The sequence below is a fragment of a genome, unplaced genomic scaffold, assembly GCF_019419815.1.
Source record: "Pyrus x bretschneideri cultivar Hongxiangsu unplaced genomic scaffold, Pyrus_bretschneideri_v1 Contig25, whole genome shotgun sequence".
NCBI classification, from domain to species: domain Eukaryota; kingdom Viridiplantae; phylum Streptophyta; class Magnoliopsida; order Rosales; family Rosaceae; genus Pyrus; species Pyrus x bretschneideri.
Genome location: NW_025999557.1, coordinates 5,472,192 through 5,485,289, shown reverse-complemented (window position 1 = coordinate 5,485,289; position 13,098 = coordinate 5,472,192). Strand labels below are relative to the sequence as shown.

The 13,098-nt window shown below is 35.9% G+C and overlaps 1 protein-coding gene across 1 annotated transcript; it reads left to right on the top strand.

The window, feature by feature from the left end:
• Positions 1 to 7,319: 7,319 nt before the first annotated feature.
• Positions 7,320 to 12,739, top strand: LOC125478584 (pectinesterase). Its single transcript, XM_048586888.1, has 3 exons — positions 7,320 to 8,284; positions 8,556 to 8,716; positions 11,876 to 12,739. The coding sequence occupies exons 1-3, from the start codon at positions 7,404 to 7,406 to the stop codon at positions 12,571 to 12,573; spliced, it is 1,740 nt and encodes a 579-aa protein (XP_048442845.1). The 5' UTR covers positions 7,320 to 7,403; the 3' UTR covers positions 12,574 to 12,739.
• Positions 12,740 to 13,098: the final 359 nt, after the last annotated feature.

The following is a 13,098-nucleotide window of genomic DNA, read 5'->3' as shown; positions in this document are numbered from 1 at the left end:
ACTATATTAATAAATAATGCTTGAGAAGAAATCTAGTCGTTAGGAGTAGATTAAATTAACAGGTATAACTAAAGTCAAACCCTTTGGCCAAATTGATCAAAGTTTATTGCATGAAATATAAGTTTGAATTCAAACGTTAGACTTCAAGGTACGCACCATCTATCACTTCAATTAATTTGTGAGAAATATCAAATCGTTTGTCTCCATAAGTTATTTGATACATATTTTTTTGTTTTTTTATAAACAGTACGATATTCATTAAAGATTAAAGAATACGTACAAACAAGTAGGATAAGGTGCTAACAATGGACCTTAATAAAAACTTTGCACGGGATCTCAACTCGGTCAAAGATAAAAAGAGCATCCCACACCAAAATTAATGTTGAATACTATCCTTGAAAAGAATATCAAAGATTACATTTGGTGGTTCTTCAAACCAAGAAATTTGATTATCTAATGTTGATCGGAGTGTTGTGATTCGTTTTTTTTTTTTTTTTTTCCTCTCGTCCCTTTGATTCGGTAACAAGTTCTCATTTTTAAAATAGACAAATAATGTACATTCAACCTCTTTGTTTACCTCCTTCAAATACGGCGCAGAACACCACATGTCATTATACAATTGGAGGGAACCTTTTTTTTTTTTCAAATGTTCCTCCAATTGCATAATGACATGTACTATTTTGCTCCATGTCTTGGACACACTGAAAAACCTCTCAGAAATGCACACACTGAAAAATCTCTCAGAAATGCACACACTAAAACCAAGAACAAAAAAAAAAAAAAAAATTTTGAAGTATATTTGAAGTTGTTTTCACCATATAACCTTTCTTCATCCCACATTTCTTCTATGTAATTTGTCTATATCTTAAAAATAAAAAGTAACCAACCCATACAGTATGGGTACTGCTATTAACACACGTCTTTTTTCCCACCTTCTGTTAATTTATGTTATTTAATATTCTTCAATTCATTTGTTCCAACGGCCAAAAATTAAAAAGTGTGTTAAAAAAAAGGATAAATTACGGTTTGACCCCCTGAACTATCACTCCAGTTGAAATTGACCCCCTGAACTATCACCCCAGTTGAAATTGACCCCCTTAACTATTTAAAATCAGTCAATTAACCCCTTGCCGTTAGATTGCCGAATCAATTCCCTCAAATTCAAAGGCAAATTAGTCATTTCATCATTAATTGTTACTTGTCAGCTATAACCACCAATAAAATTTTGATACATGGACATAGTAAAAAAAACATATAGCATAATGAGAAAACATAAAAGAAACCAAACGTTTACATAACATACTATATCACATTGTCATTACACATTATTTTGCTTTCAAATGTTATAAGTTCATTGATGGTTATAGTTGACAAGTAAGAATTGATGAATGAATGACTAATTTTCCTTTGATTTTGACAAAATAGTGGATGGAATCTACCAACAAGAGGTCAATTGGCTGATTTCAAATAGTTCAGGGGGTAAATTTACCAAAAAAAAAAAAAAAAACAGTTCATGGGATCAATTTCAACTGGAATAATAGTTTAAGGGGTCAAATGGTAGTTTATCAAAAAAAAATTAAATGTATGAATATCACCATCACAACCTTTCTCGAACATTTTTGCTTTGAATTTTCTTTTATTTTAGCTGGTTTCACTCATTTAAAGGTAGATCTCGGAAATCCAATAGTTTTTTAGATTTAGGATTTTTGTTGTTGTCGACTTGCTCTTTTTGAGCATCTGTGTTGTATTTTCTTTTCAACTATACTTATATTGGGATTGTCTTTGGACTTTCTATTTTATGTAATAGTTTTTTAATTAATGAAAGTTTCTAAAAAAAAAAAAAAAAAAACAAAAAAACAAAAAAAGAAAGAAGAAGATAGAGGCTCGTTCGCTCACATGGTGTATTGGTACATTTTGTTAAAGCCGACAACGTTTCAGGGATATTTGGTTAGCGACAGAATTTCCTTCCCTGACAGCAGGCCATCAGTTTCCTTGTTCAAATAATAGGACCCTCTCTCGGTTTGCTTACAGGAAAATCAAATTAATAGGAACTAATCAGAGAAAATTAATCTCCGAGCTAACTACAACTACAAATTTAGGGATTTGGATCCTTGAGGATTCTAGAGATCAACGTATATGGACCGTTGATCAAAAATCGTGTAGTTACAAATTTTTTCATTTTTATATTTTTTATGTAAAACGAGGTTACTTTACTTTTAAAAATATAAAAAGTATTTAATTGTGATTGCATGATTTTTTATCAATGATCCACGTGCGTGGTCCCTAGGATCCTCAGGAGGGGATCCGGTGATGTAAATAACATTATTTCAAATTTATTATACGGTCGGAATAATTGCACTTTGAGTCTTCCAGTCCACCATGTGGAAATGTACTAATTAGAGGTCTAAATCACAATGTACTAATGATTGTAAAAACAACGAACGTGAACACCATCAACTTGTAATCTCCTATACATAGACCAACAGATGCAATCACATCAGACTAATACCGTCGTAGATGAGACCAAACAACATAAAGTTTTATTGTTTTATGAGTTGTACGTGTTGAACGGATGACGTGATTCATCGTTCGGATGTAAGAATTTTCTCCCTACTTACAAAAAAAAAATAAAAATTTAATCTTATTTCAAACACTACTGAAAAGAAAAACATTTTAATATGGAGTGATGTTATTTACAAACGTTTTTTTTTTTTCTCTTTAACGTCATATTTTTTAATGTATCGGAAGCATAACCCAGTACATAAAGTGTAATAATACAATTAATTAAAAACTTGAAAAAGAAAATTTCAACTAATTGTATTATTACACTTAGTGTATCGAGCTACGTTCCGAGCACATTGATAAATTTTTTCTCCCGCACACCTACCATTAGTTTCTGTCGCTTAATCATCTTCAATTATTTGATTCAAAACAAAAAATAAAATAAAGGAGTATTTAAAATATAAAAAGAAGTGTGCAAATGTCACTATTCTTAATCATTAATAGACGACAATCTATTTTTTGTTCGGAGCACTAATCGTCAACACAGTTGAGGACAAAGCTTGTACTGGATATCGTGCTCCAAACACCAGTCGCCAAGCATGATGCATCATGATGATGGGAATTTCACCATTACAGCCCCGGTCCAGGGGTAACCAGCTTTAACCTGCACGTTCTCTTTCAAATTTTCAACGGCTTCCTCGCTAGTCCTTCTCATGCATGTGCTCAAAGTCAAAAGAAAGGGCAATTGAGGGTCAGTCTGAAACGTAATTGCTTAAAACGTAAGTGTTCTTCTGCAAAGTGTTCGTTTAAACGTGTTTTTAAAATGATTAGAAAGTTTTTTGGTGAAAATATCTTTATAAAAATGCAAGTGAATCTTAAAAAAAACACTTGAAGTGTTTATTGGAACAAAGACATAAATAATGCTTGTTCAAAGAGCACTTCAATTGCTTTTGGAATCCAAAAACGTTTTTAGTTATTTTAAAAACACTTTCAAATGAGAACGAAATATATCATAGTTTTAATTAAAAATACAAGTGTTTCCTGAAAAAAGAAAAAAAAAAAAAAAAAAAAAGCCTTTTACATATATGTGCTTCTTTCAAAAAAAAAAAAAAAAAACTTCAAGTGCCTTATTTTTCTTTTTATTGAACATACTTCATGTGAGATATTTTATCAAGCAGTTTGAACTTTTTATAATAAATACTAGCATACGGGCACACACAAAGTGTGTGAGAAAATTTTTTATTTTTGTTTTTGAAATAGAAGGAGAGAGGAAGAGAGTGATAGAGAATGTGGGAGTGGGAAGTTTTGTTTTTTTTTTTAACTTTTTTTAATTTTTTTTTATAATTAGACATATGTTAGGATTACATGTAGGTGAGTCTTTGAAAAAAAAAACAACAAAATTTGGTTATGTGAAATTACATTTCTGGCCTATATTTCTTATTTATGTTATTTTTTAATTACAGGGTTAAACTGGTAATTTCATAGAATGTTGGTTGACAATGAATGTTTTATTAATTAGTAGAGATTTTCAAATTTTATAATAAATATTTTCAAAGTCGTCTTGGGTGATTTTAAAGTGTTTTCAATTGTTTTGAAATTACTTTCAAACAAATCATTACTAAATATATTGTTTGTTTTTATTTATCCTTCTTTATTTCGTCATCTCCCTCTAATACCTTTCTTCATTCATCCATTGTCAAATTAGCTGTAAGCAAATAAACAAAAGGCTTCTGAAAAAATCCATAAAAAAGGAGAGTAGAAATCAAAAGTGTCGGTTAATTTTGGTAAAGATGATAACACTCTGCTTTTTCACTATTATAAGAGCATTACAAACATTTTTCTATTAATGCAGGGTGGTCCACAAATAAGCGCACATTTATTACCAATCATTTTCTTTTATAAGGAAGATATTCAAAATTAATTTAATTGTTTTAATTTGCTGAAAAGAAATTTTGATATAGGTTCCAAATTACTGCAATTATTTTAATTCATGAAAATATCTTTAGACTTTTTGGTCAAAATGATCCTCATGATTGGTGACACATCCCGATCAAGATCAAGACATGCTGGCCGTCACGTGTAAGTGACGTAACCATGTGCACAGTGCGGAAGCTAATAAAATAATAATAAAAGTACGAATAATTAAAAACCAGCTTTACACAAAGTAAGAACATACATGTGCAAACATAAGTGTGAAAAACAAAGTTCAGAGCTCGAAGACCTAATGCAGTCCGGGAGAAATAACACTACAAAAACACATCTAAAGGTGGTCCTACACTGGTGATAATCTGTCAGATATGCCGGGGAAATCCTCTGGGGAGCCACCAAAAGTGCTAGCCCACTAGAACCTGGAGGGACGCAAAACAAAAAGTGTGAGTGGGCAAAAACAAAGCTTTTCAAAAACCATTTCATAAACAAGGTTCTAACCCATCGCCGTAAAACCTGTATAATTCGCAGAAAAATAGAATATACATATATATATAAGTCATGCTCGAAAATATGCCATGCCAAATGCCTCGAATAAATGCAAGTGCTCAGGAAAATGTCAAAATCAATGCCATGAATCTGTCAGCCGGAGTCACCTAACGTGACCTGTACGGCTGAATCTAGAGCTCAGATCTCCATCTCACTAACTGTACCTGCACACGAGTCGGAACCACCTAAAGTCGAGTGCTACGATCACGTGAAGGCTGGGCGAATAATCGCGGGTCACCTACGAGTCGGAACCACCTAAAGTGGTATGTACGACAGGTCTGTGCACCTAACTTGGATCCAAGATGAGCGTGTAGTGCGGGAGGTGAACATCACGTGAAGGACTGTACCCAACTCTGGGCGGGAGCACTAACACCAGGGGTGCAGGTTATGAGCTCTCTATGCATCTCAAATCACTACTGAACATGAATATAACCATAACTTACCTGGCACTTACCTGTGCGTCCGCATCACCAATATACAAATATATATATGCTACTAATAATGCATAAACAAACGGAAAACATAATGCATGGCATATAAATGTATAAACGTTTCCAATCACTTTCTGGGAAAAACGTAAGTATATAGGTATATACGGAAAATCAAAAACCCACTCACTGATATGTAGAAGGGTCGTAACCCCCTTACCTCGAGTGACCGCGCTCGTCCTCGGGATAGGTCTTATCTATATGTGAAACAACTATAAAAACGTTAATTTTAAAACACATAACCAACATTACGAAATAACTTCTCATACAATGCTCAAATGGGGTGTATGAATACACCAACGTGATCTACTCAACCTCAGGAACATCCCCATATTTTTAGAAAAATTTTCCACCGCCGCACGCGCCCCCATGCGCCGCCCACACGCAGGCACGTGCCTGGCACACCGACGGTGTTAGTTAACGCCGTTAGAAATATTCCGTTAAATCTGACGAATTCTGTTAACGCCGTTAGGAATATTCCGTCCAAATTGACGGAATATTCCGTCATCTTCTCCGGCGAAGCTCTGGCGCCGGAAAATCGGGAAAACTTTAAATCTTGTATCTCACTCGTTTTTCAACCAAATTTCACAAAATTGGTACCAAAATGAGGCTTACAACAAGAGGAACAAATCCATACCACTTTCAAGCACTAAAACACACGGAATCTTGCTGGGAAAACACCACCAACTCCGGCCAACCTTGTAACTCACGATCCCGACGTCCAAAACCTTCAAACGAACCACCCCGAGCCTCCTAAGGACCTCACCAAGCTTCCTACAAGCATGAAATTCCAAAAAACACAAGAATTAACGTGTGCATGAACAGTGACCAAATAAGGGTATCCCAAGTTCGACGTGAAAACGAAGGTATTCTTACCTGAAATGGGTATGGTTGAACTCCTACGGACCTCACGAGCACGAGTATGTAATTTGTTTCCTTAATCTGTGAAGGTTTGGATGGTTTTGGTTGTGTCCGTACATGCGGGGATAGAAATGGGGGGGAGAGAGAGAGAGAGAAAGGGACAAGGTACGGGATAGGGAAAGGGGTGAAGGGATGTGGGAAGGTGTGTGTGGTCCAGAACCAGCCAAACAAAACCCAAAACAACCACACAACAAAACCAACATGCTAGGGGCAAAATCGTCATTTCACCCCTACGGTTCGAAAATCCGGAACGGGCTTTCACAATTGGCATAACTCTTCACTTTGGTATCTGAGATTTGAAACCAATATAAGTGGTTCATAAGTTTGTCCATCATCAATCATTTTGGTATTTCGTGAAAATTCTGTTAAATAAGGATCAAAATAACAAAATGACCTCAATGGGCCAAAATGATGTGACAAAAATTGAGGATATTTTATTATTATTTTCTTATTTAATAAAGATTTTTCATCGAATAATCAAAATGATTGATGGTGGACAATATCAGAGGGGAGATTTTTCAATGTGATCTGTACATGGGGATGAGATGGTACATCACGTGTCACTGTACAAATGGTGGGATATGTGTGATAAAAAGTTAATAATTTAAAAAAAATAAATTTCTCACCATTTATATAAAAACACGGGTGTACCACTCGTGTTCCAATCACAGTAAAAAATTTCTCATATCTGAAACTAATTATATTGGTTTCAAATATCAATGATCAAAGTGAGAGGTTATACCAAAGGTCATACTTTTATCATGCAATAAAGATATCACCGTACTTATGGCTAAAAAAGTCATATTTTTATTATGCAATAAAGATGTCACTGTAACAATATTATGATTATGTGACAAGATAAAATCCATGACAATATTCTGATTAGCTGATAATACCGTCATAATGACATTAGTTGTCTCTTTGTTTTAACATTCATCCTCCAGCCGCCTATATTAATCCTCCTCCCCCCCTGCATCTGTCTCCCATTCTGTTTCTCACAAACACAAGTACACAGCCATGTCCAATCTAAGAAGAACAAAAATCTTGCTCTCAACATTGTTTCCAACTTCAATCCTTTTCCTAATCCTACTCTTTTCAAAACCACATTTCAAAAACTCAAAGTCAAAAAGCCCAAAAATCCATTTCCAAAACCACATTCAAAAACAGGTTCTAGAAACAGCCCATTGGGCATGCCAAGACACACTCCACAAATCCCTCTGCCTCTCCACCCTCGCCACCTTCCCCAATCTTGCCTCCAAAACCCTCCCGCAAATCATATCCTCCACCGTCTCCCACACCGTGACTGAAGTCAAAGCCTCCTCCTCCAACTGCACCAGGATCAAAAAGCAGTTCAACAAAATGCTCAGCTCGCTTCAGCATTGGCCTCTCGACGACTGCCTTGAGCTCCTCGACAACACAATCGACGAGCTCAAGTCAGCCATCTCCGACCTCTCCCCCAACAAAAAACTCAACTCCAACATCTACTACCACTTGAAAGCCCTACTCAGTGCTGCCATGACCAACCAGTACACGTGTCTCGATGGTTTTAGTGCTAACGGGACTGCTCCTCGGAGTAGCAATATGGGAATTGTGAAGGGCGAAATTGAAGGTAGAATAAATACAATCTCACAGCACGTTAGCAATGCGCTCGTTATGCTTAAGAAGATTCCGGGAGCTCAGAAGTACGAGTACTCTGAGACGATGAAGTCGGAGATGTTCCCCGACTTCGGACCTGCAAAAAAGGGGTTCCCGACTTGGGTTTCATCGAAAGATCGAAGGTTGTTGCAGTCCTCGACGAATGAGACAAAGTACGATTTGGTGGTGGCCAAGGACGGCACTGGAAACTTCACTACCATCAGCGAGGCCGTCGCTGTGGCTCCTAATTCAAGCGCAACCAGGTAATATTTTACATAATTAATTTTGGGCTGAGTGCGACTAGGTTATAGACAACGATATTTTGTATTGATTTTCGCACACGCTTTATTTTTCTCATCATTAATTTTCTCACCGCGTGCGATAATTATGACATTTTTTTTTATGCAAATGATAGTCTTGTTTGAGCTACCTTAAATTGCGAGAAGAAAATTAGAAGTTTAGTACATAGAAGTACATACGCTCTAAACAATGTAACCACACTGATGTATATAATCGCTATCTTTGTATGCGTAGGTTTGTGATATACATAAAGGCCGGGGCATATTTTGAGAATGTGGAGGTTGTGAAGAAGAAGACAAATCTGATGTTTTTGGGAGATGGGATTGGAAACACGATTGTGAAAGCCAGCCGGAATGTAGTGGATGGGTGGACTACTTTCCGATCAGCCACCGTCGGTGAGTATTTCTTTTTCTCTTCTTCTCAACTAGCTAGCTAGTGCTTCAAATTATTAGGTTGCAAACTTTTGAAATCAATACCAAAATAGAAAAAAAAAACAAAAAAAACTTTGAATTAATTGTCCTAATTTGAAATAGATTGGCAGGCTGGTGAGGGTTGTCCCACGGTGCATGTGATGTTATATAATCGAGCATTGTCTTAAGTCAGATCTTTTAATGTGTCCAAAACATGAGTCAGTAAACCACGTATTGCTAAAAAAGTAATGAGATATTTATGTTAAAAAATTATCAACTTAAAACATAAAATTCCCCTCCACTTATATAATGACACAAAATGTACAATATGTGTTCCGAGCACAGCAAAAAATCTCTCCTTAAGTCAATTGTACGTAGGACTCGTATTATAATTGTAGGACCATATGCATCTGTACATATATATTCACAGCCACAAAAGAGCCAAAAACAAATTCCTTAAAAAACAAATTCCTTAAATCCCATATGCATACATTCTAATAAACAAGAGCATAGTACATTCCACACCATCGAGATTTGGAGTTGGTTTCAACTTGTGCTGAGAGGTTTTGAATTTCAAATATTGCAAAAAGTTCTGAAATTTGACAAATTTATGCATTTTGTTAAGTTGACGGTCTGGTTAATTATTTGAAGTAATAGCGTTGGATCTACTCTTAATATGCCATCAACGTGTTCAATATATGTAGCATGCATGGTTAGTGTGGTTCCCGCATTGTCACTTTAACAATTAACAGTTGGCCGTACACACTCACCTAATATAAGGCGTAAATTGGTGAAATGTCAAAACATTAAGGTGTAACGTGAAAAATTGAAATAGTGTAATCAGTTATGAAATTGACTCGAAATTTTGATAACGTAAAATGTACTTGGCTCAATAAAGAATTAGATTAAATTACTTCTTAAATATGTAACAGTAACTTGCTATAAAGGAGCTTAATTAAGGGTGTAATCATTGAGATTAAACTTGATTAAACTTTTGAATTAAAGGACGACGGATAACTGAGTGGACTTTAGCCAGATTATTAAGTGTCGGTGGCTCAGGTCAGGACCCTACTTTTGTCATTATTTTGCCCGTGTTGCGTGGTTGGTAGCATTAGAAACGCGTGGCAACATCAATTTGTTGGACAAAATATTATCATCTTTTTACTCTTTTAAAATCAATAATACAAGAACTAAAGATCCAGCTGATATATATATATATATGTCTCTCTCTGTCTCTCTCGATATATATATATATATATATACACATATATTATATATATGTCTCTCTCTCTCTCTCGATATATATATATACATACATATTATATATATATATATATATATGTCTCTCTCTCTCTCTCTCTCTCTCTCTCTCTCTTCATGAAAGTAGTATTTTTACTTTAAACTATATTAACAAGAAATTATATCCGTAACACAGTGATTTGAAGGTAAATGACCTCACTACAGCAATGGAGTCAGAATTTTAACTTAAAAAGAGCCCAAAAATCTCAACATGAAATGCTCTTGTGATCTTACAAAAAATGTCGTGGGGTAAGCAACTAACCACCGTTGTTTAAGTCTAGTATGGTCATCCTCATCACCCTTTTCTTGAAACCTAAACCCCAAACCTTTCTAACTTTCTTCCTTTCTCCCTTTTTCCCTCTCTCCTTCCCCCGATCCTCATACCAAAGTCCTCTTCAAAGCTCACAAGCAGCAAATTGTCTGAACTTCATAGGAGCCAACAACCTCAAATCAAACACGATAAAAGAAATTAAAGTAAAAACGTTGGTCAGGACCCTGAACTTACGGAAAATCTTAAAAAACATAAGTATAACTCTACATTTTTCTGCTTAACTACCAAAATAATTCATCACTTATGGTAGTGGTAGACATATTATTATAGAATATTACATATTAGCTATGCATTGAAAAACTGTGGCCTAAAAAAGCTGTAACCAACCGTCGTCATTGCTTTGATTTGGTTCCCTGAGCTCTCGTAAGCTGGTCCCATCTATCCCTTATCCTTTTCGACCTCTTCATGTCTCTCGTGAGTCATATGTGATATGTGTGGACTAGACGTATTCTTTTTTTTTGGACAAGAATATTATCCAAAACAATATGGATATGGAATCCGGATTCAGATGAAGAAATTTTCAAATTTCAAATCCATATTTGTCCATTCACTTTTCTACTTCTAAATTTTCAAATTTCAAAACAATATGCATATGAAATCCGGATTCGGATAAAGTATAAGTAGGTTCAACATTATACTTCATAATTTAATAACTAAAAGATAGCAGCTAAAAATATTCCAAAAAAATCACTAGGCACTCCAAATAGATATTTAAAAAAAATCCACTACAAAAGAGCGCATAATGACTTTTTCAAATGCCTCTAGCAACACTTTACATGAATACCAATTAATTAGATTAATTAGGTAATAGTCTCTAATTCTTGACTTCCCTAATTTGAAGTAAATGTACTATCACAATAAAATTTATTCACTTGTACAACAAAAGACCAAGTCAAAACCAAGGGAGAAAAATAATTTTAATATTAACGTATTAGTAAATAAAAGAGTAAATAACAAATTAGTACAATAACAACATTAATCGATTAAATAATTAGTTGTAAGTTGAGAGAAAAATCAGTAGAAATTGAATTCGCACCATAATGCATAAGCATGATTGTTTCCGTCACTGTGGTCAAGTGTTATGTGCAAGTAAACAAATCATTAATAAAATAGTGAACTGGCTTTTAATTGGGGATTTGGATCCTCTCCGGATCCCCTGGGGATCAAGGCACAATGATCGTTCATCAAAGATCGTGCGGTCATAATTAAATATTTTTTACGCAAAATGAGATTACTTTACTTTAAAAAAATATAAAAACATTTAATTGTGGCCGCACGATCTTTGATGAACGGTTCTTTGCCTTGATCCCCGGGATCCAGGGAGGGGATATGGAGAGGATCCAAATCCTTTAATTGGGCCATGGACCGTGTATGATTTTCTCTAAACCTACTAAGATGGGCAATGAATAAGCATGTCCTCAGGAGCCATAATACTTTCTTTGTTTTTTTTTTTCCAATTTAATTCAACTATCCGTTTTCTGATCCGTTTCTGAAATGGGTTTTTTTTTTTTCAGCTGTGGTAGGAGACGGATTCATCGCCAAAGGAATCACATTCGAAAACGGAGCCGGCCCAAGTAAACACCAAGCAGTCGCCTTAAGAAGCGGCGCCGATTTTTCCGCATTCTACAAGTGCAGCTTCGTCGGCTACCAGGACACTCTCTACGTCCACTCCCTCCGCCAGTTCTACCGCGAATGCGACGTCTACGGCACCGTCGACTTTATCTTCGGCAACGCCGCCGTCGTCCTCGAGAACTGCAACCTCTACGCCCGCAAGCCGAACGAAAAGCAGAAAAACATCTTCACCGCCCAGGGAAGAGAGGACCCGAACCAGAACACCGGGATTTCCATCCTGAATTGCAAGGTCACGGCCGGGTCGGATTTGATTCCGGTGAAATCGAATTTTACAACGTATCTGGGCCGTCCGTGGAAGGAGTATTCGAGGACCGTTTATCTGAAATCGTACATTGATGATTTGGTGGACCCCGCTGGATGGTTGGAGTGGAACGGGTCCTTTGCGTTGAGTACGTTGTATTATGGGGAGTATTTGAACCGTGGACCCGGTTCGAATACGAGTGCGAGGGTGACGTGGCCGGGTTATCGGGTCATTAATAGTTCGGTTGAGGCAAGTCAGTTCACTGTTGGAGAATTTATACAGGGAGGTAGTTGGCTCAAGTCTACCAATATTCCTTATTTTCTTGGTTTGACTAGTTGAGACATTGCGAAAACAGACTATCGTACTCTACTCTTTTTAGAATGTCACGACATCATCTCGAACTAATAGTGTGATCTACAATGTTGTTATGCGTGTTCTACTTTCATATATCAATGTTGTTGAGTAGGGGCCCAAATTCATAATTATTGGCATTTTTATGACTTAATTCTAAAACATGAATGCATATAAGATTGGCATGATCTTTGACGTAAGTACATCGACTTCGAATTTGTGGAGTGTTCAAAGGTTTCATGTAACTCCAAATTAAAATGTGCATTCAATATTCACAGTAAGCAGATCGGTTTTATTGAAGGGGTTTTAGTTTGAGGTCGAAGCGATGCTACTATCGAGGAAAAAACCTCGCATGCTCGGTTGCATGTAACGGATGTCTTACATTTACAATATCATATAAACAGTAAATATAAAGTGTATGTGAGATGCGTGTTGTATGTAGTGAGTCGTGCGAGTTTTTTTCTATGGTATCTGCATTTGTCAGTTCATAAAAGAATTATAGCACAATTCAAG

What these genes read in the sequence shown, in the direction of transcription:
- LOC125478584 (XM_048586888.1), top strand. Translation starts at nt 7,404, where the DNA reads ATGTCCAATCTAAGAAGAACAAAAATCTTGCTCTCAACATTGTTTCCA. An exon ending in CCTAATTCAAGCGCAACCAG is followed by an intron (nt 8,285 to 8,555) that starts GTAATATTTTAC and finishes TTGTATGCGTAG; the next exon opens with GTTTGTGATATACATAAAGG. An exon ending in TTTCCGATCAGCCACCGTCG is followed by an intron (nt 8,717 to 11,875) that starts GTGAGTATTTCT and finishes TTTTTTTTTCAG; the next exon opens with CTGTGGTAGGAGACGGATTC.